The 25960-nt window shown below is 40.3% G+C and overlaps 1 protein-coding gene across 2 annotated transcripts in view; it reads right to left on the bottom strand.

The window, feature by feature from the left end:
• Positions 1 to 843: 843 nt before the first annotated feature.
• The window catches only part of PELI1 (pellino E3 ubiquitin protein ligase 1), a 45971-nt gene continuing 20854 nt past the window's right edge, over positions 844 to 25960 (bottom strand). For both annotated transcript variants that reach the window (XM_082048374.1, XM_082048373.1), the window contains 6 exons: positions 9561 to 9705; positions 8361 to 8490; positions 6685 to 6786; positions 4558 to 4755; positions 4255 to 4443; positions 844 to 3282 (listed from right to left, as the gene is read on the bottom strand). In XM_082048374.1, coding sequence (XP_081904500.1) covers positions 2716 to 3282; positions 4255 to 4443; positions 4558 to 4755; positions 6685 to 6786; positions 8361 to 8490; positions 9561 to 9631 — 1257 coding nt within the window. In that variant the 5' untranslated portion in view covers positions 9632 to 9705 and the 3' untranslated portion in view covers positions 844 to 2715. The remainder of the gene's footprint in view (positions 3283 to 4254; positions 4444 to 4557; positions 4756 to 6684; positions 6787 to 8360; positions 8491 to 9560; positions 9706 to 25960) is intronic.

Below are 25960 nucleotides of genomic sequence, written 5' to 3'. Positions count from 1 at the left end.
TGCCCATTTAAAAGTGGGATTAACAAGCCCAGTTTGGGTCAAGGAAAGTATATAACAGCCAGAGAGCACGGGGCAGACTGAAGGGTTATCTTGGCATAATGCTAAGCAGTGAAACAGCTGGTTCTGGTTATCTTACACCACCTTCTGTGGCATTTCCTTTTTGGGGGTCAGGGGTGGAAAAGCATAATGAAAGCCTATCATCTTAATGAGAGAGAAGCTTAACGATGGTTCTGTGTTGGGCATGAACCTCTCCTTCCCCTCTGCAGTCAGATATGTGTACCCGGCTGCACTGTTGTCTCCACATCAGCATCCAGCTGTGCTTCCAACACACGGCAAGTATAGCTCTTTCCATCTGTCTGCTGCCATCTGAGTCTCAATCTGCTTTCACAGTTCAGCTTTATACTACTCAAAACTGCTTTGCAGCTTTCCTCATGTCCTTTCCTGATTTTTCATACCCCTGCAATCAACAAGATCAGGACCAGAGAAGAAGTGTCACTCTGATTTTGTGGAAGATTGAATCAAGAGCTCTTGACATTTTACAAGAGCCCAGCCACTTGGTTAAAAGTTTTTGCTTACATATCATTACTTGTAACTTATTTAGGGAAGAGATAATTTAACTGTATCTTTTGAACAAGAATCTCGCCTTTGTTAATGTAGGATTAAATATAAAACACATTGAAAAGTCATGTCTGAAAGGGGCCATTCAAATCCACGACTGGATGACATGCAAATTCTTCACAGTTCTTTTATGATCTTAATCCACATGTGTAGAACAGACACCTTATGTGACAACAAAAGGGTTATCTCCAACCCTTGGAAACAAAGCAACAGAGAATCTCAGAATTTCTATTTTTGCAAAGTGTTTACTCACGTACTTTGAATAAATTAATTTGCAAATAAAAATTAAACTACAGTATAATATAGTTTGAATAAAATGATTAGAACAACTACAATACAGGGGTTTCTCGCTGCATTACTTAATGCATATAATCTGGAAAATGTCAAAATCAGTTATATTTCTATGGAAAGGGAGTAACAGCAGTTACTTGTACATGACAGCTAACTGAACTTATAGTACAGGTTTCCTGACACATGCATTTCCTGAGTGAACCAAACAATATATATAATTTCTTTTTAAAGATGGAGAAACAATTGACAGTCAAAGTAAATAATTCATGACAACTAAGTAACATAGGTCTCTCTTTAAACCAAGAAAATGTTAGAACATCTTCAAAAGGACAAAATAAAGCTATGCTATAAACTACAGAAATTTGCTACTGTCAATTATACAGTACGTATTTTGAAAAAAAAAAAAAAAAAAGAAAAGAAAGAAATGAAGCTGGCCAAAAAAAGCTCAACTCAATTCTAAAAAAGGTCAAGTTGTGTATTTGCCATGAAGCACAGTGCGTTAGCAGCAAAGCTGGGTGTAGTGCACTGGCCTTTTCTGGTGGATACAGAAGGGAAAGGAAGAGTAGAGAGGGAAGAGCAGAGAGACGACGAACTAGAGCCCACTGCAGGGTGAGCGGACCTTAGGCAACATCCCACACTCCGGTCTACCAGCCCAGCCCCAGCTCAGGCTCTTCCCCAACAGGGGATGCAAACACATCCCGGGGTACCAGACTTCAACTTTGTTCCACATGCAGCCTCGATGCGTATTTGCACCACAAGGCAGGGCAAAGGCAAGTGCGTGACTGGCCAGTTGAAAGGAGACCATCCGAGTGACAAGCCTGTGACAAGCTGTGATGGTGGCCGATTCACAAACTGCTCCCACATGTGCACCCGCCTCTCCCCTCACCCCCCTGCCCCAAGGAGCAAAGAACAAAACGAGCCTCTTCTTTCAGGTTTCTTAATGTTTAACATTGGAAAAACCCTCACAAATGTCACTAATGCTAAATAAAGAGATGTGTTAGCATGAAGGGAGAAAAAAAAAATCCTTAATCTAGACTAAGTTGCATATTCAAAGAGTCTGGTAAATATTCTCCTCATAACTAGACCGTAATACACTCCTACCAAAAAGACATTTTAAGAAGTCCTTCTTAGCTACCTTTCGACATGGTTAAAGCACACCTTTATGCCACCATAATTTGCATTAGCTTTGTTTAAAAAGCGTTGTAACTATTCTAAGAACTCAGTATTTTAGATTAAAAAAGATTTTTCTACCATTTCCATCTCACGTTCTTCTCCGTCCAGAGCTACTCTACACATCCAATTGCTGGATGTAACACACTATGACCATACTACTCCCTAAACATTCTACTTATTTTCAATAATAAAGATAAATAGAAAAGAGTTAATATACACATTATATTTTACAATGTTTGCATCCAAGCTGTAAACTAATGTTCTTTGAACTATTTACCCTCCATATACAAAAAGAATGAAACAACTTTCAAACACTGTGGGCATGTGATTCAAGACCATTTAACTGAAGGCATCGAAATTCACTCTACAGTACTTCCTTCACCTCTTCAGAAATAGTTATTACTTAAAATAAGTAGGAGTTTTCCCCCTTTCCCCTCTGTTTCTTTCATTTCCAGACTTTTCTTGATAGAGAGGGATTTAGTTGTTGTAACAAAAAAAACCCCAAAAAACAAAAAACCAAAATTCTTCATCTTAATGCAAACCAGCAAAGCCCAGAGAATACAAAAAACAGTCAATTTAAAAATCAGAATCGCTTAGCTTATCAGTTTACTGCAGTCCTTGGTAGCACATGTGTTAGTCAAGAGGTCCTTGGAAAATGAGTCTGATGTAACCTTGCTCACCAGCCAGCTGATGCGCACAGAACGGACAGGCTGCGTGAAAAGTGTGAGTACCATGAGGAAGAGGAATTTGGGACCAATATGCAGTTGTCTTTTCAGAGCACACGTGTCCACACGGGCTGAAGGCGTGAGTTGGAGGTCCTGCATCCACATAAAATCCCGCTTCGCATCCAAGCCACAGCGGCACATAGGGGCCGACAGAGCGGCACATGGGACACTCGCGATCCTTGCCATCTCTCTCCTCTTTGTTTCCCCAGTTGTGATAGCCATGGACATGGCCACAGTTCAGATACACCCACGGCTGCTTTTCATCTACAACATCTTTTCTCTTCATGCTGGGAAATGCCAAGGTGTTAAACCCCACTGGACACTGGGGCCTTGCCGCATTTATCTCCTGTCTTAGTGCCTCCAGGTGCTTGACAGTGGGGGTGCGCGAGAGCCCTTCTGCGGTGCGCCACAGCAGTGTTGCTCCACACAGATCTATCAGAGAGCCGTCCTGGAGCTGGTTCGTTTCGTTCTCAACCTTGTGATGGACAAGGAGAAAGAGAGGTGTCACCTAATGTTATATGAAGAATAACATAAGACACTTTTTCATAATACAAATTTGCCTGGAAGATCCAGACAGAAATTTCAAGCAGCTCCTCACTGTCCTACACAAGATACCATAGGTAGTCCAGTGTCAGCTTCTCTCTTCCAGTTTTCTTAATGTACACATTAATCTCTTCTCAGATTAAAAAAAGGCCGAAAAGCTCCTCTTCAACTTTAACAACTTCTCTCAACTCTATCCCTATAGCACTCCCAACTATGTTAAATGAAATACATCAAGGAGGAATGGCACAAGCCAAGTCTTGTTTAGTCCTTCATCACATTTTAGGCTGTTCTCTTCAAACACATTGTTAATGTGGCTTTCCTGTCCTCCAGAAAAAGTCAGCTGTCAGCATTCCTAGCTAAATGCATGACTTAAATAAGTGTTATGTAGCATTTCTTGTTGCAAAGGGATCCCAAGTCATAGCAAAACAAATCACCTCCTGGAAACGTTGCCAATGCTCTGGAAACCACAGGGAAAACTCAGAATGCCAAGGTAGAAATGGATATCCAGGTATATAGGCATGCGTCAATAAAACTAACTATTATTTGTCGTTCTATAAAAACAGGAGAAATGGGAAAACCTTAAAGGCATAAACTCAAGAGGGAGAATCAGGAAAGTACTCTTTAAAATGTGTGCATGACTGTGACAGTTTGCAGAAGAGCAGAGGGGACAGGCAATTCAATTTAGAAGAGCAGCCTAGATCTGCAGTTAAGTACTAAGTTTGCAGATAAAACTTTTGCGGTTACTCTGGTTGAGCAAGACACCTTCATATATGAGCACAGACGTGTAAGAAGTCAGTGTAATAATTACAGAGGTGACAGCTACACTGAATGAGGCAGATTCCAGCCTCTGTTTCTGCCCAAGCATATGGTTGTACTCATTTTAAGTGTTGGTCACTATTCTTACCATTTTTCCCCTCTGCTGAGCTGATCTGGTTTCACGGAGGCTGAACACATTACCACACACAGATATCTCTCTCCACACCCCTGGCTTAGAGTCTTCTGTAAATCCATTACGGGGGTGCATAACAAGAACTCCATTTGTGGTCAGTCCATCCATTTGCCCATCTGATGTCTTCCACTTTGCAGCTTTCTCCTAAGAAAAGTTACACCAATGAAAACTTAATTTGCCTGAAGTGGAGCTATGAATTAGTTCAAATGTAAGCATGCCTGCACTGAACTTGGAAGAAAACAGAAACAGTTCCCTTACCCCAAGAAAGATGTTTTTTGAGGAGTCAAATCCTGCAGCATATATCCTTGCTGTAAAAGGAGGATTACGTTCACATATGATTCTGCAGGCAAACCTTGATATAGTGCTCTGCACAGACTGCGTATCTGAATTACTCTGACTTCCAGGAACTGTGTCTGTTACGACAAAGTCTATAGGACTCTCTGTTGACCGACCAATCTGGAAAGGGATTAAAAAAGAAAAACGCCAGTTTAGAAGTTTGCTTTTGGGTCCAGGAATATCTGAACTCAATAGATTTAAAAGTGATCAAGAAATAAAACCAAACATGATATTCCAGTTGGAAGCATTCCCCTCCACCAATCTAAAGTTAGGTTTCTACAGTCTAATCTGAATCAATAAATTATTCTACCACCATGTGATCAAAGTTATTCTGAAGGCTGAGTACAGTCAAATGAACGAAGGGGAAATAAAATGATGTAATTAAGTCAGTTCTAAGACAATTTCCCAAGTCAGCTGAGTGTAACCAAGACAGCTAGTAAACAACATTAGATGGAAGAAAAGTGATATTCAGCCACTTTCTGTGCCCAGAATATTCTGAAAAATGCCAGACTAGGTGGAGGTGTAGAGGTAGGAAAATGAGCTCGCTTCAGCTCTGATGGGCCACTGAGAAGCAGAAAATCCATCAGGAAAGACCAGGTATAAGATGTCTAGGGTGGGGAGGGGTTATATTATAATAACATGCAGAGAACACAACAGGAATGCAACATCTGACTGTAACCAGATTTTTTAGTAGCTGTCCCTTCTTTTCTGGTTGCATGGAAGAATGAGTTTTGCAGTCCCACACAGCTCTACTGGGTTTGATAGAATTGCATGGGCTTCACTGCTTTTCCAGGCAACTCATCTTGTCCTTTTCCTTGTAAAGCATAAAAGGAAGTTATATCCTTCTCCTAAACATCCACATAGCCAGGTTTAAAGCCCACTTGCACACTACTACCTTTCACTCACTTCCAGAGCTCTCAGCAGCCTCTTATAAAATAGCTGGTTATATTAAAAGACTGATTAACCGCTGGGCAGGAAACCCAAAAGGCTGAGGTGCTTTTTGGTGAAGGCTGGAGAGCTTTCATTAGACTGAACTGACACGTCAGAATGTATTTTTCCATTGCTTCTTAAGCAGGATAACCCATCAGTACACATGGATTCCCACTGGCAATTTTAGAGCAGCATACATGCCACAGCACGCCTGAAGAGAGAACACTTACACACAAACAATAGCTTATGCTGCAGTTAGTTCATTACAGCCCTTTTGCTCTGTTGTAGGTATTTGCAGTTGCACAGCAGCTTCCTCCAGCACTTACCAACACCTCCCACCTTCTTAGAACATGCACTGGCGTCACAGCTAAATGCTGTGACAGCAAAACTCCTTGCCATAAATTAGTGACAACAACAACAACAACAATAGATCAATCCAGGAATCAGAAGGAACAAAGCACACAAAACCCCCCAAACAAAACCCTTCCTTCTGAGAAAAACAGGAAACTGCTACAAGACATGAGCACACACCACAGCTGCTGTGGTTCCTTCTCACACATACAGGAACTGCAAAGTTGCTCTGAACTTTGGGCCTCCTCTCTCCACATTTCTCAATGCTCTAGACTTAATTCTGGGTTCACTTAAAAAGTTAGTATTTTTCATATTAGTTCTGTCAAATGCTTTCCTGTATTTACACACGGTATTTCTTCTACCTGATCTCCAACTAGCTGATCCCAAATTCCTTTGTAAATGCTAGAAGCAAAGTTGCAATTGCTTAAAGAGAGCTGTGCACTTTATTCTTCATTTTGCAAGAAGGGACTAGGAAATAGGCTACGTGACTTGCAGACCAGCAATCAAAGGCAAAACTATAATCCTGTGCATTAGTCACAAAAGAACAACTTTCACCTCTGACCAAGCCTCAAAGAGACACACAGACATACAGCTTTGTTCAAATGATGGCCTTAGGAATAAACAGAATTAAATATTTCTGAATAGTAAAGCACAGAAAGTGACACATCCAAACTTTCGGGTCTGAGGGAAAAAGCCTGTTGAGAGGATGTCTTGTTAGAAGTTACGAAAAGCACAAACACTTTTATATATCATATTAACTTCACATACCTGGAACATATCTGTGTTGCTGTCATGGGTATATTCAACTACAACTGTTTGGGCCCGAGACAAAGTGTAAGATATGCTGTGTTGGTCCTTATTACTTATTGCCTATGGAAAGAAATGTAAAATATTATTGAGCCAGTGAACAATAACTACTGAATACAGCAACAAAGCAGACAATGTATCTAACTGGGCTCTTGTTCTGCCCAATTAATGCATTAAGGCAGATGGTTGTTAGTGACACACCTGTAGGTAAACTTCACAAAAACCAGTCCCGGCCACTAAAAAAAGCTGCAGGATTGATTCAGCAACAGACCAAACTGGTCTCTTTACTGCACACTGCAACAAAATACACGTAACCAAGACACATTATGAGTCATGCTTGATGGGAAAGCAATGCTGGCCTTGACATAAAAGAACAAAAACAACTGAGTGCAAAGACTAAAAGTGAATATAACACCTTCGTGCTCTTCTCAGCCTGAACTTCTCCAACAGCAAAGTTAGGACAAAAACTTCAGGATTTCACTCTAGAAACAGAATCTGAGTTCATACTAAAATCAGTGATGATTAATAAGATGCATAGACAAAAAAATGTAACAAGCAGTGGTAGTAAACAAGGTAACATGGAGAAACTCAGCAGAGGTTGCAGAAGTTGTAGCAGTCATCTAGGTTTCCTTTTGTTAGTCTAGATTTTAATTCTGCAGCTATGAAGAACTGAAAAAGTCTAAAACTATTTCCAAACAGCACTTGAAGATCATCGATAATTAGGAAAAATAAATGTTCTTTTCACAGATCTCCAACAGATAGAATTCCATTACAATAACTTCAGTTAGCAATATGCTTTTGATTTCAGAATATTTAATGCCATTCCCTGAATCTAGGAATCAATATTCCTAAGTGACAAGGTATTGAGAAAGCCAAGCACTTACTACTGAATTTGTTCAAGGGCCTGATCTCAACAATGGAGATCTTCTCTAAAAACCCACTAAGCATTCTCAAATTCCCTTGGTTTTAGCAGAAATGCTCGATTTCTTATTGAACATAAGTGCACATACGCTTGAACGGCAGAGGTATTTAATGATAGTACTTTCTCTATAATAGTTTTGCCATGAAATACAATTCAACTTCAGGCCTGAATACCACCCTTTACTGGTTCTTAATGGGAGCTGTGAAATTCATTATGAGCCATATAAAACTTGCACTGCTAAATCCACCTGTCCTCATGCCTGGGAAACTCCTACCCATTCAGCCAAGGAGCAAGTACACACAGAGCTTTGGTAAAAATCTTTTAAGACAGCTTCATGTGAAGCAACGTTGGTCCTAAAACATGAATAAGTGCAAAACCAGGAGAGCTAAAACAGATGTCTGTAGTGAGTTTGGAAGGAAAACAGAATACAAAATGTTTTATATGACTAGCGTATGCCCTGAACATTCACATTTCAAAACCAAACATTTTTCTTCCTGGACACAGGAAGGACTGGGCACCAGATTTCTTTTGCTAAATGGTTTCTTGCTAAGTCTGACAGGTACCAAAAAACCTTGGATAAACATGAATCATTCTTTTCACAGACAGAACTTCATGCTTTTTACATCCTTTTATCTCAGCATAACAGCAGTGACTTCAATGAACTCTTTATACAGTATCAGGAGACATAAGACTTAACTAGACAAATCGAGCTTACCTTTGCTGCCTGAGGGGTACAGGCAATATGTACAGTGCTAGGTTTCACCCCATTTGCCTTGGGCCTTTTAAATAAAGCAAACCGACTTTTTCTTCTTCCTCTATCTCCATTTGGGAGAGACCCATTGTACCTATCAAAAAGCACAGAGAAAGAACAAGGTCCATCTTCCTGTATTACTTAGCTTCTTCTCTATATCTAGAGATACAGAGCCGCACAACTTTCATTCTAAACACAAAGTCTTCTTAATTAGTAAGGTATTAATAATTACAGATTTCCAATTAATCACACCTATTTAAATCTGAGAATTGATAAACACAATACTGAAAATTGCTCACGGAATTACAGCATACATAAAGTCTGTAGGGCAAGGAATGCTACCCAGATGAATCTCAAAGCTACCGATGACTTGGGTCCCAAACATGAAAACAAGTGTGGTTTTATACCTACCTGTAGCTTTATCTCCAAATGATGTGTTCCTACCCTAAATGAAAGATTTTAAATACTCACCACCCTGGTGGAGAGATAGTATTTTATAGAACTTTGACTGAAATAAAAACCCATAAAGAATAGATATGCTGTCCTCTGAGACTCCAATTTAACCCCTTAGAAAACCCTCAGACTATCACTTCGAACATGTCAACATAAATGGGCCATCTGGCAAACTCACTGTTTGCACTTGGATATAGTCAGCTACTATGTTCTTACAAAACTCTTTTCAATTTTCACTGAAGTCCTAAAGACCTTCTCCTTCCACATTATCACCTTAGTCATCTGTCTCAGCTCAACTTGGAACCAGCTGGGAAACCCTTCACAAACTGGCTGCCTTTGTCACAAAGTGCTTATGTGGGAAGAAGACAAGAGCTGAAAAAAAATCAACATCTATTCAGGTGTTTAGAGCCCTACATCCATGCTCATGCTGTCACAAAAAAGTATGTGTACTGCAGTGTTGTTTTCCAATATATCACATTACGTATAATGCCACTGGAAAAGTTAACCCTCCTTTCGCTCCCTCACCAGATCAGCTACCAAAGTGAAACCGATTAACTCACTGTTCACTTGCACGCTCACTAGATACACTGCAAAAGAGGGAGTTCAGAGTTTGTGGGACCACCTCTCACAGCAACCTGCATTTTATCTGCTTTAAGCACACCCTGGCATTCTACCTTCATTCTTGCTTCTAACCAAGTCACAAACACTTACCCTAATACAATCAATTCACCATATTTTACTGGTGCTTTTGATGGATGATTTTCTTGATCAGGAGAAAACATGAGCTTAGCTAATGACTTCTTCTCAAATTTCAGGTCTCTGATCAAGAGTTGTGGCACACCTTTTTCATTATTTCCTGTAAAAACAAATATAAAATTAAGGGTAAGAGAAAAGACTCAAATCCATCAATTACACAAGCCTGCACACTTATCTGATACAGCAGATACAATATTTTGTGTTTTCCATATTTTGGTTTTGCCTGATATTTTAAAAACATACATATAAAGCCATATCAATTAAGGCTGAATTGCCTGGAAGAACTACCAGATCACACAGTCACACAAGTGCATTTAAGAAATTCCAGCATGGACTTGATAAAACATCTACAGTTGTTTTCCTTCATGCTAGTTTTCAGTATAAATAGTATATAGGTTCATTTAGTATGCTTGGTTCAACTATCAAGAAGTAGAGCCATATAGAGATTAAAGAAAAAAAAAAACCACAAAACCAAAGCAAGACCATTCTATTAGCTAGAGTGGTGGAAGTTCGCACAGGAAGTATCTGATTCAGAGCATTCCAATAAATTCTGGGTTTGCAGATGGAAGGAAGTTGTGTGAAAATTTGAAATTGAGTCTACCATGCAACTTCAGGGTGTGCAACGTGAACTGTCATGTTTAGCCAGATACAGAAGTGATACAAACAGCTATTTTAAGAAGATTTCTGAGGGAATTCCACATAATTCTTAATGAGAACAGTGCCTTGAAGTGCAATTTTCATTATAGTTCTGCTTCGATGAATAGTTCACACTAGTACTTCTTTACAGCTTCTCATTACTAACATTTCCAGGCACCACTGACCTACCCAGCCCATCCCTGACCTTCCTATAGACTCTATAGTATAGAGAAAGCCTACCCAACAGAGCACTTGCTCAATAAAGAATAAAGCTGATGCTAGCCTGTTTGAGGTTTTTTTTAAAACAGAAACAAGAACATCCCTTTGATTCATCCAAGTAAGTTTTCATACCAACTCAAAAAGCTATAAAGCTTTTTTAGTACTGATGGTTAATATTCTACCTTCTGTTCAAATACACATTTTGGCCCACATAACATTTCTTGTATCCTGTCATCAACTTTGATCACGAATACAATGCCGTATCTCCATTTTCTTCTACCTCAACTAGACTGTAGATATTAGCAGAAAAGACATCCAATGCAGATTTTATCTACCCCATCTTCTGTCCTAACAGGAAAAAGGAAGCAGCAGCACTTGACATCCTGCCCACATTCGTTCAGAAGATGACGCAAAGATCCTTTACCAACATGATCTCTACCTACCCTCTCCCAGTCATCTTTGCTCCTTCACAGAGAAGCTTGGCCTTCAAGATCTCTTCTAAATCTACCAGTTTCTTATTCAGCATGGATACGTTGATCCCCACACCTCCAATCAGCTCACAGCCCTCTCTGAAAATTTAGTACGCTTCTTCACGCTTTCTTACATGCTGTCCCATGTATCTGGGAGGGCTTCACACAAATACATGCAAAGACATCTTACTGTCCTACACACTTTGGCTGGGATGCCTGCAGAACACAACCAGGAGGCTAAATCGAAACCTTTCCTTTCTCCTTTCATTTCTCATTATTTTCCAAAACTTTCCTCCTTTGCTCTCAAATCTGAGTACTGTGGATTTCATAGTGCTTGAAATTAGAAGTTAACTGAAGACTCTCTTTGTGGTTAACACATGTGTAACATTATCACAAGGGTATCCTAACCCACTGCTAGATGTGTGAGCTCACTGTAATAAACCCGATGTGCACAATACTATTGCGAAGTGTCTGCGTCCCATCTACACGACGGTTACACCAATGTATTTCTGTTGCATAGGAACCAGTGTGCGTTTTCACTGGACAGCTCTCTGTGTTCATGCTGTACTGTATCCATCATTTATCTGGTGCAGAAAGTGCCTTATACTGATCCAAGGATCCCCATCTGTTGCACAGGAACAGCACCAGCAGCACAGGAGAGAGTAAAACAGTGCAGTTTGCTCCAAAGCATTTCTAGATTGCTGACCCATCTGTAGCAGTATGGGATGGCGAGGGCATTTACTGTTGTAGGTGGGACCCAAGATTTTGCCTTAAGAATTCTAAAAGGAAGAATTTAAAGCAAATTTATATGAAAATGTGACCTAAAACTCCTATCATGCCAACAGTCAAAACATATTGACGCAGAGATTATCCTATTTGATAAATGGAGCCTCACAGCAGTAGCTGTGTTCACAATTTTCATGTTTGCTATGGTCATCCATCCTTTCACCTTTGCTATGGTCTTCCTCGCCTCCAGGCATCACAACCCCCTTGGAATTCCACACCAGCAATTCTCTGAAACCTTGTACCTTAGGACACACCGCAGGGGTGGTTTACTGACATTAATAGTAAACTATCTAGCTCTTGGTGTTTAACAGTGTTTGGTTCTCCAGCTACATTTCCTTTCTGAAGTATTTTTATATAAGTGATTATAAATCTTAAGCATTTATCTGTATATAGATACATGGTTATAAATATACTTATTATGAAGTATTTCTACTATCAACTTAAGTATTTCTTTTTTATGTTAAAACTTCTTGCATCATAGTTGCTTACATATTGTCTTTTAAAACAGCTCCTAATTTTTTTCTCCTCCCCAAATGATTAACCTATTTTCTGCTTGAATATTGATCTCCTCAGCAGTCTCTCCCCTGCACTTCAGTCTTCTCCACATATCACTAATTTCATCTTGGCCACTGCATTTCACATGCAATGCTTCAGATTTCTTTGCTACAATACATAATGATTGTCCTTTGACTTGACATTTAACAACTCAGAAGAAACACTGCTATGAAATCTGTAGCACCACGCATTAGGATATAGCACAGGAGTAGTAAATACCATGACAGGGTAAAAAAAAGATTTGAATAGTATCCACCCAACACTATGGTCTTTGAAAAAGAGCCAATCCATTCACTTAGAGAAGGTGGGAAGGCAAGCATTAAAAATAACCTTAACTTTTGCCATTAGTACAAGAACAAGTTTGGCATAACTTCTCTGTTTCACCCAAGTGAACAATTTCATGGAAAGCTAAAAAATTCCATCTCCCAATCAGTCAGCTTCTGAGTCTCATTAACTACACATGAGCAGTTAAAGAAGACCCTACTGTAAAGAATTGCATAAACAGGTGGTCAGTCACCTGCTCTTGAAAGATAATTGAGCAGAAACCATGAAAGGGCCAACAGTTCCAAGTGACAGACTTCAGTAATGCAAGATGTCAACTAAAAAAAAAAATCTTAATACATGGAGAAGTGTCCAACATCTAAAACTCATCTTCCCCTCAATACATTTTTTTTTGTTTCACATTTAAATCCAGCCAAGTTTATTTTGGGACCAGTACACGTGACAGAAACCTACTTCTTATTTGGCTTAAGCAAGGTTTGAGAGTTAGAAATCTGTAACTATCACTAGTGGAACAGCTTGCTTGTACATATTCAGAAACATGTCTTGAATATTTGAACTTCTTTTTAACTACATCTCAGAACCTCTATTAGCTGCACACACCACTTTCACAAGTACTAACATCACCCAGCTAACTTCAACTCAAGCACATGCAAAATTCAGTGCCCCTATAAAAAAAAATAATCAGCACAACCTACACCCTGCTTCTCACACAGTATGATCTGCCTGATGCACTGTACCCAAAAGGAAGACTCATTTCCTTCCCAGAAGTAACAAAGATTAACCATATTCTTCCAGTGAGGTCCCTAAGACTAGTCCAAGTGAAATTTGATGTCTGCAAATAAAACTCAGGTGTTGTCCCACTGAAGATAAATCTAACAGGCCATGGGCTAACATCTCCAGTCCTGAAACAGAACAGGCTAACAGATCATTCGAAGCTTGATAAAGCATTTAAGAACTTAAGGGAGGGAATGCTCTTGAGTTGAGAGGGAGGACCAACTAATTTATATAGTGGGCCTTCTCTCGTAATATACCTGACCAGCTTTTATTTCTAGAACACTACAGGAGACTTCTTGAACATGTTAGGAAAGTTTAATTAAATATGTTAAAAGACAACTTAGCCCTGTAGCACCAGTATACAACTAAGCAACTGACTGCTTAAAAAAATATGTGCAAGTTAGCTTTTTGCCATGGCCATTAATTTTGCAACAGCACCTCTGGCCACTGGTGGAACAGGCTTCATTGGAGCAGGCTCTGAACAACAGACTGTTCTGAACTCCTCCAAGATCCTTCAACACTGATGTTAAGGTGTTAATTAAGAGATCCCACCCACCCCATCCAACATTCTTCCAAAATCATAGAACTGATAGTGGCAAACTCTTCATGTCAAGATCTCTGCTTCTGCTACAGAGACTAAAACCTGAAAACTCCCACATGTGCACAGTCACATATTATAGAATGAAAAAGATTTTGTGAGTAAAGCAGCTTGCACACAAAGGAAATAGGCTCAGAACAGCATTCTTTGGGTAAGAGGTGAGCACAACTGTTTGCAGTTAGCACCTGGAAAATGGAACAGGAATATGGAATAGGAAGAACTCACAAAAAAGTAATGCATTTTTATTCTTAACACTGTTTTCTCCAGAGCTGGGAGAAAACTCACAGGAGGTAACTTGCACAACACTTGCTTGTGCAACTGTTTTGAGGGACTGGAAAGAGATAACATCTAAACTGAAAAAGTATGGAAATCCTGTTTTGTGCAAGCTTTCTTGTTCAATATTCACTTGAGCCACAGAAAGCCAAGATTGCTATGGCAGAAAACAAGCCTCAGACTTCTGATTACATTCAAGCAGAAAGAAAAGCCGTATTGCATGGTACTCTCTCCTGTCACATTCAAACACGAGTCTCCAAATCTGGAGGCAGACTATTCCCCGGGAAGACCTAGCAAACCATGCCTCAGAGTAAATGAAGAGTTTAAGACCCATTTTTAGTGGGGGACCTAGAGATACAATGAATTTTGGTTGGTTTTGCACTATCAGCTTTAGCTCACCAGCCATCCTCAATCACTCAGCTGCCTTTCCTCATCATGAGACTACAAACATGATTAGTCTTTGGTAGCTTCTACAGAAAGTCTCCAGATCTTGTTTGCACTAAGGCACAGCATTTTGTGGTTAAGTTTGCTATTTAGGAGACCAAGAACAGCAGTATCTTAATGGTTAAAATGGGGCGGGGGAGGGGAGAACATAAATTCAATGAGCCCAAGCAGAGATTCATTAAACAGTCGGCTGTGAGCTAAAAATACTAGAATAAAAGTCTCTTTGTAATAAATTACCATCATTTTCTAAACACAGAGCCAGCATTATAGGCTGCTAGCAACTGTAGCTAGTGCCAGACTAGCCCTTTTCTAAAATACTGCATAAATAACTCCACTTTCACAGTATAAAAAGAAGTCTTCTGTCAATGAGTATATTAAAACAAAAATACACTGATTCAGATGCAAAAATCGGACATTTTGCCATTTTTGTAATATTACCTCTTTATGTTCTATATCTACATGTTCTAGGGTTTGGATTTTTTTTGAATTATAGAAATAAAGCTCAAGACAACTTGCCTACTGACATTTTTATACAATTTGCTACTTGTAGTCCCTCCATCTACTACCCTTGCAATTCTCATACCCAGTTCTTGCCTCAGCAATTCTGTGTTAAATCAGGGGGATACAGACAAAATATAATCCATCTCTTCTCACAGGTATGCAGTTACAGGACAAGAAGCAACAAACAAGCTTTAACACAGAAAATCCTGATTAGTTATTAGGGAAAAAGTAATCCAGGGAGGCTGTGGGATCTCTATTATTTGAAATATTCAAACCTCAACTGCACATGATCCTGATCAACTTGATCTAAAGCTGTCCAGTCCCACTTCGAGCTGGGAAACTGGACCAGCCAACCTGGACCAGCCCAAATTATTCTAGGAGTAGAATTCATTTCAGGAAGCCTGGAGTGATTTTTTTCAACCAACTAAAATATGCACCTTAGGTGCACTTCTGATCAGTCAGACAAATTCTGAGGAAGTCCATTACAAAAAAACCCCAAATTTTACCCTTGCCCTCGCAAGGTTTGCGTGTTTCTGTACAGAAATTTATTTTGATGTAAAATTCCGTATTGCTCTTCAAAGAATTCACATCAAAAAGCACAGTTACCTGACTAAAAACACAAGCAGGACCCAAGTTTGCCAACATCCATTGCCACATTTAAGCCCCTCAATACTCCTATTGATTTCTACTAGGCAAAAATCATGGCTTCCAGATTTAAAGGACCAGAACACCTAAGTTAAAGTCACTGTGAAACACAAAAGGGTCTACATGGAGTCCTAGTCTTTCAAGATCAATGTATTTGCAAGCACGGAAGAAGGAAGAGGCAATAAGTAATGATAGAGAAGTAAAAACAAAACAAACAAAACCCCAAAAACCCAAATTGATTCATCCCCAGCAGACTGCTTTCGTGCTTGATTACAAGTCTCCATCAAGTCCAGGTTGCCAGATTTCAGAAACATGATGTATGTTACTGCTGATCTACACTGGTGTTAGCAATGAGGAATCGGTTTCATCACTGCTTATGAAAGCTGAGACAAAGATTGGGAAATCACTTTCTTCTACATGATGGTTAAGTCATCACTGGAAAGTTATTCTTCCTTAACTGTTTTTCCTAGCAATCTTTTGGAAGCTTTTATTAAAACAGTTTTACTGAAGCGATCACCTGGGTAGAGGAACATGCAGAAGAGTGTGTGTTTATCAGCCGGAGTTTTCACACTTCTCCCAGTTTCCAATTAAAAACAAACTCACATTTCCTTCACACACATACCTGGAACTAAGTTCAGCAGGTTCTATATTCCGCTTTCAAGATCTGCCAGATTGTGTCTACAGCTTGTGTCCTTCACTACAGATGCACAGGAAAGGTGTAGTAATGCAGCTGTGATGTATTTAAATTGCATTGTCATTTTAGATCAGTAGCCCTACTTTACCTAAGGAAAGACAATATTTTCCTTTCTAGGAAAGGAAGTTTCTCAGCACTAAAAAAAAAAAAAAAAGCCTTGGGAGTGGGACAAATCAGCTCAGCCTTTTGCATGGCTTATTCTTTCCTTAGTCTATACTGTTTGCATTTTCTTTTATAAACTCTGAATAAGCTTAGTCATCCACTATACACATAAGTGTTTTCTGATATGAAAGTACTGAAAATGTGACAAGGCCAAGCTCTGAAATGAGCAAACAGTCTCTCCTGCATAGGACACTACACACAAAACAATGCAAAGTATCCGCTGCTATGCCTTGACAACATCTGCAAAATCTCAAACAGAATGAAAACACGTTTTTACCACAGACATCTGGCATTAGTAGGCTAGTCAACCTGAAAACGAGTCCTGCAAGAATCATAGCACAAAAAAAGCCCCAAACAAACAACCAAAAATAAGGCACATGGCCTGTCAACACTTTCAAAGGGGCAGCATTAACCTGAAACACAAGCACAAACCTACCGCTTTGCACCAAGACTACAGTTAACTTTTTCCGGTCTAAGAAACAGCAGTTTTAGTCGGGTTGGCATCCAGTGTCCTGCTTCAAGTTTGTTTCAGTCTCAGAAGCAAGCCTGAGCAGTTCTCAGCAACTTCAGGGAAGCTGGGAAGAGTAGTGAGGATAAGCATCCTTGCTCAATTAACAAGGCAAGTGTTTCATAGAACAAGACTTCTATTATAGGCACCTATATGGAAGTCTGTACTTTATGACACCATTGAAAAATGGCATTCCTGTTCCAAAGATGAAAAAAGCCATCTAAGCACAGGGGCCCGATTTCAATTGACCTCTGCTAACTTCTGTCCTGTTATTCTGAACTGCCATTGACTGGATGAGAATGTGGCTGGGCATATTCAACCTGGAAGAGTTATGTAATGGCTAACAAGATTGACTAAAATTCTGAAAATATTCTCCTGAAAAAAAAAAATCCAGCATTTTTTCAGTTACAAAAAGTAACAGCTGATCCTCCCCTGAGGAAACCACGATAGCCTCCTACAGGTTACAAATGATGTAATTCAGGCTGTGTGTGGGAAGCTGAAAACATTTGTCTTTTAGCACAAGGTGTCTATTTTAAAGCTGTCACCGCAATATTATCTATAACCTTAATTAGCTGAGAAAAAAATTCTTCACCAGTTAAACTGCTGTATGTACACGCGGTCTGCAGCCCCTTACCACCCACGTCCTCCACGCCAGCTTTCGGATGTACCAGTGACGAAACACGAGGCCAAGCTCCTCTGCTGAGCGCCCCTGCAGCATGGGGGACAAACGCTACGGGCGGAACTTGCTCCATCAGCTGAGCGACCTGCGGAAGTTATTCACACGAGCTACTTCAGAAGATTAATTTTGCAGCTTTCTACATGAGCTTTTGGCTGTTACAACAAACTCTGTATGTTTTGTTAAAAAGGGACAGTTCTGATTTTATACTCAGATCATCAAATGAAGATTATTTATATGACCTGTAATGTATGAAGCCATAAAACAATATGGCAGAGGCATTCTGATCGAACAATGTGTTAGCACTGCTTATTTGTATCTTCAGAGAGTCCCTTGCAAAAGTATAAGCATGAAAATAAAAAAAAATTTACAATAAGGGTACTACATGGCAAAAGTATGGTTCTGACACAGACGACTTTGTAGTCAGAAGCCTTTGAAATTATCCTCTTTACTGCCTTCAGACAAATTGCAGAGCACTACCTTAAAAATAAGCAGTCCAACTTTCATTGCAAGTTGGTGACAGAAGCACAACTCCCATGTACAAACTAAGAGTTTATACTAAAACAGAAGCATTTTATTTTTAAAAGGGCTGTTACACAGATCGATAGAGCTTTTTATGCTTTAATGACTGAGCTGAGAGAAATCTACTGTGTGATGCACCTGAACTAGAATACACAGCTGACAGCCCCATGCTTGCAGAAAACCACAATGACTTCTTGTTCTACAGATCTGAACGTTGCCATTTTGCTTTTTTATGAGCCTCTGACTTCCTGAGGAGGCAGTTTATGTACAAAATATCAGCTAAATAGGTGTTTGTATTACACTAAAGCCTTTTCACATAGCACACTATACCATCTTGCAAAAATAAGAGTTGCAATTACATTTAAAAACCTTTTTTTGTTTGTTTCAACAGCACAAATCTCTAGCAGCTCCATAAGAAATTCTTCTTGGTATGATTTTGTTAGGTAGTGTGGACAGTTTCAAGGCATCTTTGCTCTGCACTGTGAAAATGAGAAGCGACTGATGTTTCTTGCAAACAAGCAGCAATTATTATACTACGCACTTTGAATGTGTCTTCCTATTTTGGGTGGAAGGGCACCCACAGACACACTGCCTGATCTCGGATTTCCTTTCAACTGCATCACTGAACTACCTTTCAACTTCTCACTGAAAAACACTGCAACTGAGGAGGTTTTTAGAAGAGAGACTGAAAACAATACAACACCAGAAGGGAACAGCAATGGCATGCAGAGCACTTACCAGTATCTTTTGTCCTTTGAGTATTTCTGCACAGCAGAGGAAAAAAAAAAAAAAAAAAAAAAGGCGCAACACTTTGATCTTGTTTAAAACCAGCTGAAATCCACCAACTCCTTTAAACCCCCAGCAACTGCCAGACTGAGTGCCTCTGCTCAGTGTGCTTTTACTTAAGCCGTGGGTAGCGCCTTCTGACTGAAGAGGGGCTGGCTCTGCCTTGCGTAAGCGAGGTAAACACCACCGCGCCTCACACCATTGGCTGGAGCCAGAGCCTGCATCCCGCTTGCCACCCCATAAATTCATCCCTCTCTGGCCCCAAAAAGGGAAAAAGGAAGCGGAGGGTGTGTTGAGAATGATCCTGCAGCCCAATTCCCTGGCAGCTCTGTGGATGAGGTTCTCTGAGAAACACCCATCTATTTCCTTCTCTGCTTCTCTTACATAACTGTACCCCTGCATGCTATACCTTTTTTTTTTTTTTTCCTTTTTTAATCATCACTTAATAGCCCAGCTTACTTCCCTAACCTCCCGCACAAAAAATGACTTCTTAATACAATGAGGATTAAACCAGCAGAAACTCTTCAGGCATTGCTATCCCTGTTTTCACTGGGGCTATAGAATTGGACACACAACACACCTGCAGACAACACCTGTGTGCACTGGACTCCCATGGCCAGTGATGCTGTAACATCTCATTCCTGTAGGAGGCACGTTCAGAAAGGCAAATCTGCACGTGTCAGACCAGGTTCTGAGCTCATTTCTTATTCCACTAACACTGAAATCACTGCTTCAAGCTAGTGGGTGGGATCATTTAAATGTCTGAGCCATAAAACGGTGACTTCCAAGTTACCACCTCTTCAAATTGATCATGCAAATGCTCTGAGGCGGCTACAAACATTGCACGATGCAGTAGTTAAACCTTTACATCAAGTTTTACATCACAGTTGTAGTGGGACAAGATGAAATGCATGGTTACCCTGAGGCTGGCATCTGACATTTCCAAGTTCTACAGGTGACTATTGCTCCTATCTCTGCTGCTCCTTCCTTGGCTTGCCACCTCAATATCACAAGCACAACTTTGTGGACTGGTTTCCCTCATCTATCCACATTTTCAGAAGCTGGTTTACTTGCTCAAACGTTTTTCAGCTGGATCTGTGTTCAGCTCGTGGTACAGCTGTGCAGTTGCACCAGCAGAACCAAAGGTGTGAGGGGAAGAGAAGTTGCATTACGCAGCAGCACTCTAAAGCAAAGCACTGTCAAATGACATTTTTGTTCAAAATGCCATGACACAGCGTAATTTGCAGCTCCACAGAAGTCAGCTTCACTGCTGAATGCACGCCCCTTTTCTCTCTCCTCGACCTGTACTCCACAGCCAGCCTGCCCTTAGGTAATACTGTAATGCTGTCCTGTTACAGGATCTTGTCACCTACCTGAACAACTCAACTGCAGAACCTCTTGCCATAAGGTACTTTGGATAATAAAACATACATAGGCTCAAAGACATTTCCCCCTGCCGGCCTCCTATCAGAGTTTACTAAGCACAAAGATACTACTTTGTTACACAGGTGTGAATGGGCCACAACTGCTGAACACTGAGAAGTACTTGGAGAAACACTGATGTGCATGGCCTTCCTTGTTCCCACTCTTCTGGCTAACAAAAATGACATGCTACTGAATACTGATCTGAAATGGCACAGTCATTATCACAGCTATCAGATTACTGAAATGGAACAGGGCTTAGAGAAAAATATAAAACACAACACACAAACCCCAAATATTTTAACCCAAATTATTTTGCTAATCTGTTCGTGGGTTTATTCTGTAAACCTGCTATACCAATGGCAAGTGAGGGGACAAGAACCTTTTGAACCAATCTCATCAGTAAAGCCAGAGGCTCATCAAGCCACATCTTGAAGTTAGAGTTGAGCCCTCCTTCGTGCCAAAATATCAACACCCTGACTCTACTGGCACATGAACCTAGCTTTTCCACTGGAAACTTGAAAAACCTTAAAATTACACATTTGCTGTGGTGGAAGTGTCACCTCATCCCAACTCCCCCATCACCTTATTAGAACATCCCTGTCCTGGCCTATACAAGTTGGGCAGCTTTAATAATTTTTTTTAATCAGGGCTAAGTTATTTTTCTTTTGTTTAAAACCAAAACCAACCAAAAGCACCCACTATCAGGACTGTATTAGTATCACTTAACACACAGATATGGTAAGAAGAGTACAAAAGGTGTTCTGTATTCAGGTATTTAACTGTAGTGATAAATTATATTGGCATGAGTACTTTGAGGTTGTGTTAGTTTCCTCAGAAAAGCTGTAACACTTAAGTTGTACTGTTTCAAAGCTGTTCATTCTGAAAATCAGAACTTAAGAAGACTAACTTGCTTCTAGAGCTCCTTTACTTTCCCATTTTACAGATGCCACTTTTCAGAGACCAGGTTAATAATCTTGTGGATGACTTTATGCTGCAGGCACATAGAAATTACAGAGTGAGCAACTAGAGATGAATATGCCTTCTAGTGCCCAAGCCAGCCTCCTGCAGATAACAATCCTATCTCTACATCCCACCTGCCTTCATATTAGTGACTCAGGGGATTCTGGAGGGCAGACTTCTGGTCTCAGGCAAATACACCATAGTGCTCTTTTCATAGCTAATTGTGCCCAACCTTGAAGCAGTTTTTTGGGGGCATTTATTTTGCCCCTAGGCACACTACTCTGTGTCTGCCTCTGAACATCTACCCTACAGAGTTTGAACCACTTTGCTTCCCTGCCCACTTTCACTAACTACCAGGTTCTACTCCTCTCTCTTCCTGTGTCAAAATTGTCTCTCACTTTTATTAAAAGGAGGGCTCAATGATTTCCCATCCATACAAGAAGCATGCACTGCCTTGAGGACTGGAAGCAAACGCCTCAAGCGTGCTGTTGCTAGGCAAGCTATCTGATTTTTCCTGGAGCAGAGATGCTGCCGACCATGCCAGAGTAAAACAATAAAATCTGTAGCCCAAGATATCACTGCTAATTTCATGAAGTGACGCTTAACTGCAGGGGAGGTTCTTTCCTTGAAGTTGTTAGAGGAATAAAGGGCTGTATCGTCATGTTCTTCTATCTGACTCATGAGCAGATGCTGTACAGTTTGATATAATTACGTGATTTCACATGACATTCAAAATGAGCTTCGAAGAGAAATGTATTTCTAGCTCTACCAGTTAAAAAAGGCAGCCTTGCAGATATGGGCAAAGGGTAACCCTATGTCCTCTGGCACGCAGACACCCAAGAAGCCTGAACAGCAAACTCCTCAAACTAGACTTCCCCTCATCGGTGTATTACTGATAGATTTTAGGACTGACATTTTAAACATGCCTCTGATAATTTTATTTAACAAAATGGGCAGGGAGTGGAGTAAAAAAACCCACACAGGATAAATGCTTGAAATTGCCACACACAGAATACAGAGAAAAGGAGACTGAAAGAAACAGTGAGAAAAGAGAGTAAAAACCATGGAAGAATATTATCCGTAATGGTCCTAAGGGGAAGTATACTTGTACACCAATACTGGAGGCTGAACATGCACTTATACACCGCTTATAACTCTGTTTTCCACAAAGTCAGTGGTTGAGCTCCAATCAAAGCCAATGATACACAAACCCCCCAAATATTTAATGCACTGGGAAGTGTGAACACTGTCAGGGGGTTCCCAGAAATCTAACCCCAGGTACACAGCAGAAGAATAAAGAAGGGAAGATTACTGACTTGCCAGCCCCATTAATCTTTCACTGTGTTGTCACATGTAATCTCTGTGCAAGGAGTTCCCATGTTATATAGTTAAAAAAAATCATACTACAGTGTTTTAAGAAGATTGGGGGGCGAGGTGGGGGGAAGCAGCCAGAAGCCAAGAACACACTAAATAGAGTATACAATAGAAATTTTAATCAAATAATCTGCAGGAAGAGGAGGAGGGAAGGAAATGACCTAATCCCCTGTGCTACTGCATGGTGCCTTTTTGCAAGCAGCAAGAAAATCCTTGTAAGGGCCAAGCAAACAAAGGTCCATTGTTATGGCTCCAGCTTTCAGAGAAGAACATTTTGCTGCATCTCAAATTGCTGCAACATGAAGGGTAGACAGTACTTTATGAACTTTTCCACACTGACCACTTCTGGAAAGGGTGGGAGAGGCTAATTAGATTTGCAGGACAGCTGAGTAAAAGATCTAAGTAGAATCTCAAGTTCTTAATGCACAACAAATTCTCCTTCAAAGAGATGTGCCAACTTGAAAATGTCTGTCATCCAACAACCATGGTGATCCTTAGGTAACTGTGGAGCAACTCATCGCTGAAGCTGCAGTAGCCTAGCTACAGAGAGGCAACAAATCATCACACTGCAGAGAGGCACTTCCCATGACACGAGTCATCCTGTGCCACCAGAAAAACCTAATGAGCTCTTCTTACCAAGTCCTATTTCACCCTTAGATCTTTGTGTGCCTGCTCCTCAGCTGCAACTCAGCATATCCCACTCTGCAGACTGAAAAAACAAGTGGCCCTCTGTCACGAGGGTGATCTCCGCTTTAGTAGGCAACACATGGCTTTTAGCATTGTACCAATTCAGTACTTTCAACTGCGAGAGACCCTGTCAAAAGTGCATGCAAGATTTTCAATCCTTGGACTGAGGACATATTTCTATGAGCTGAAGGAATCCCAGGCAGGAATAAAGAAATACCTACAGACAGCAGGGCTACTGACTCTCAAGAGAGCCAGTCAAGAGTTACCCCTAGGTCTAATTCTAAATTGATTCTAGAGGGTGCAATATGATCTGAAGCATAAATCCCAAAGTTAATTCCAAAGGTCTCCAATGACATTAACAATCTGAGTCCAAAAGGCCTTTAAATTTAGGTTTCCTTCAAATAAGGCACCTCTGTTGGAGGTTTTCTCCCTTCACACTTCACTTTAGTCATTCACCAGAATCTGAGTGCTGCTTCTGTGTTTCCAAGAGGCTAAGTTAAGTCCTTTCCTCCTAAGGGATTTCACAGAATCACAGGATAATTCAGGAGGTCATTAGTGTAGCCTTCTGCTCAAAGCAGAAGTTGGTTTCCCAGATATTGAGCTATTACTGCCAGAGACTGGGAGCTGTAAGTACGAAATGGCCTCTCGAGATGTACATTCCCTCCAGAAATAGGAAAGGTGTACCGAATGCTGAAGAACTGCAGATGACAAGCTTCTCGTCTGTTCACAGCCTTCCTATGACTGTTAGATTCAACATTTACTTAAAATAAAACAACTGGCAAAAATTACTGCAGAGAGCTTGCTGTAGCCACACCAAAGATTGTTTGGGCAGATGAAACACTTGAAAGGGTGAGACCCACATATCCTGTGTTTTACAACAGCTTTGCAGGAGAAATGTGTCCCAATAAGCAATTCAGCACTGACACTATAAAACTATTCACACAAACTGTTGCCCAAATAGGACATTTGGGAACCAAGCTGCTCTTAAGATGGTCCTTTACCTGGCTTCTCAAGAATGGCCTGAAGCATCAGACATGCTGGATTCCTAAAAAGCCAAGACTGAATGGATGATAGGTCAGGGCATCATTCTGAAGAAAACACATTCATTTCCCAAAAGGTCAAACTGGTGTAAGCCATCTGCTAAGTCAGAAACATGCAGATGTAGCTGCACCAGGCTTCTTTCCAAAACAGTAAACTTGAGTTACCCAGGCACCTGGAAACACTTTTTTTAAGTTCTCTAGGAACATTTCTGGATCTTGAAAACTCTGCAAGCCAAATACTATATCTGCAAGTCCAATTAACCTAGGCAATACACAAACATTTGCTCAAATAACTTTTTAGTTGTAGTTCTGTATTATTTGAATTCAGGTTCACTGAGCTTCAGATATTATTGTTTCCTCTAAATGAAGGGAGGCCCAGTTTGAATTCATTTCCAAGATGTAGTTTTCCTGCTTGCAAAACTTTTAAGGTACCTTCTAGCAGAACTAGCTGAACCTGCATTACCTGCAAGTTTTCATTCCCACAAAGCTAGATCATCTGACCAGGGACTTCTTCAGAGAAAGTTAAGACAGACGGTCGCTAGAAGTATTAACACATTTTTACCTTACTTATAGCATTGAAAAACATTTCACATAGACTAGCAAAAAGGAGAGAAAAAGTATTCAGTTAGAGAAACTCAGCTATAACTCACTGGCTCCCCACACTCACATTCTAGGGGAGAAACAATCTTAAGGACAATGTTTAAAAAGCTATTCAGTACAGTTTCTATTCAACTCCCACATCACACAAATGGATATATTAAAATAAGGCAAGTACCTTTTCACTCAGAGAGGTCATGAAGCTCAAAAGTAAAATTTATCCAATAGAGTTTCCCTCTGTTTTATCCTAAATTCCTGACCACACTGTTATTACACTCTTGATGCTCACATTTTCAGCTGTAGTTCATCAGCAATTCCAGTAAAAAAATTGCTGGATAACCTCCACAGTGCTCTCCTCACCTCTGCATGTGAACATCCCAAGTCTGTAGTTCATACACAAATACTTGGTAAGTCACTGCTAACAAATGTACTATCTTACTGTATTCTTCTTCCTCCTAACTTCAAACTTTGGACAGTCTTTATATAAGGTGCAAAACCTGGCCCTTTCTAAACATATCACCTCCAGCATTTACATATAAAAGCATATGACCTACATACCTCTGGATAGCTGTCAGAAGTTTTGTGTACTCTCTGCAAGCCAAGTGTCAGGTTTTTACAGTAGCCTGGTAGGATACATTACAGCCCTACACATAATGGCTGGTTTGGGTACCTCAGTTTCCTATATTTCTGACATTCAAGCATGTATTTTTATGACTATTTTAAACAGTGTTGAATGAACTC

Source organism: Streptopelia decaocto, assembly GCF_964273445.1.
Source record: "Streptopelia decaocto genome assembly, chromosome: 3".
Lineage (NCBI taxonomy): Eukaryota > Metazoa > Chordata > Aves > Columbiformes > Columbidae > Streptopelia > Streptopelia decaocto.
The sequence above is the reverse complement of the archived record's forward strand: the minus strand, read 5'-3'. Positions and strand labels throughout refer to the sequence as shown.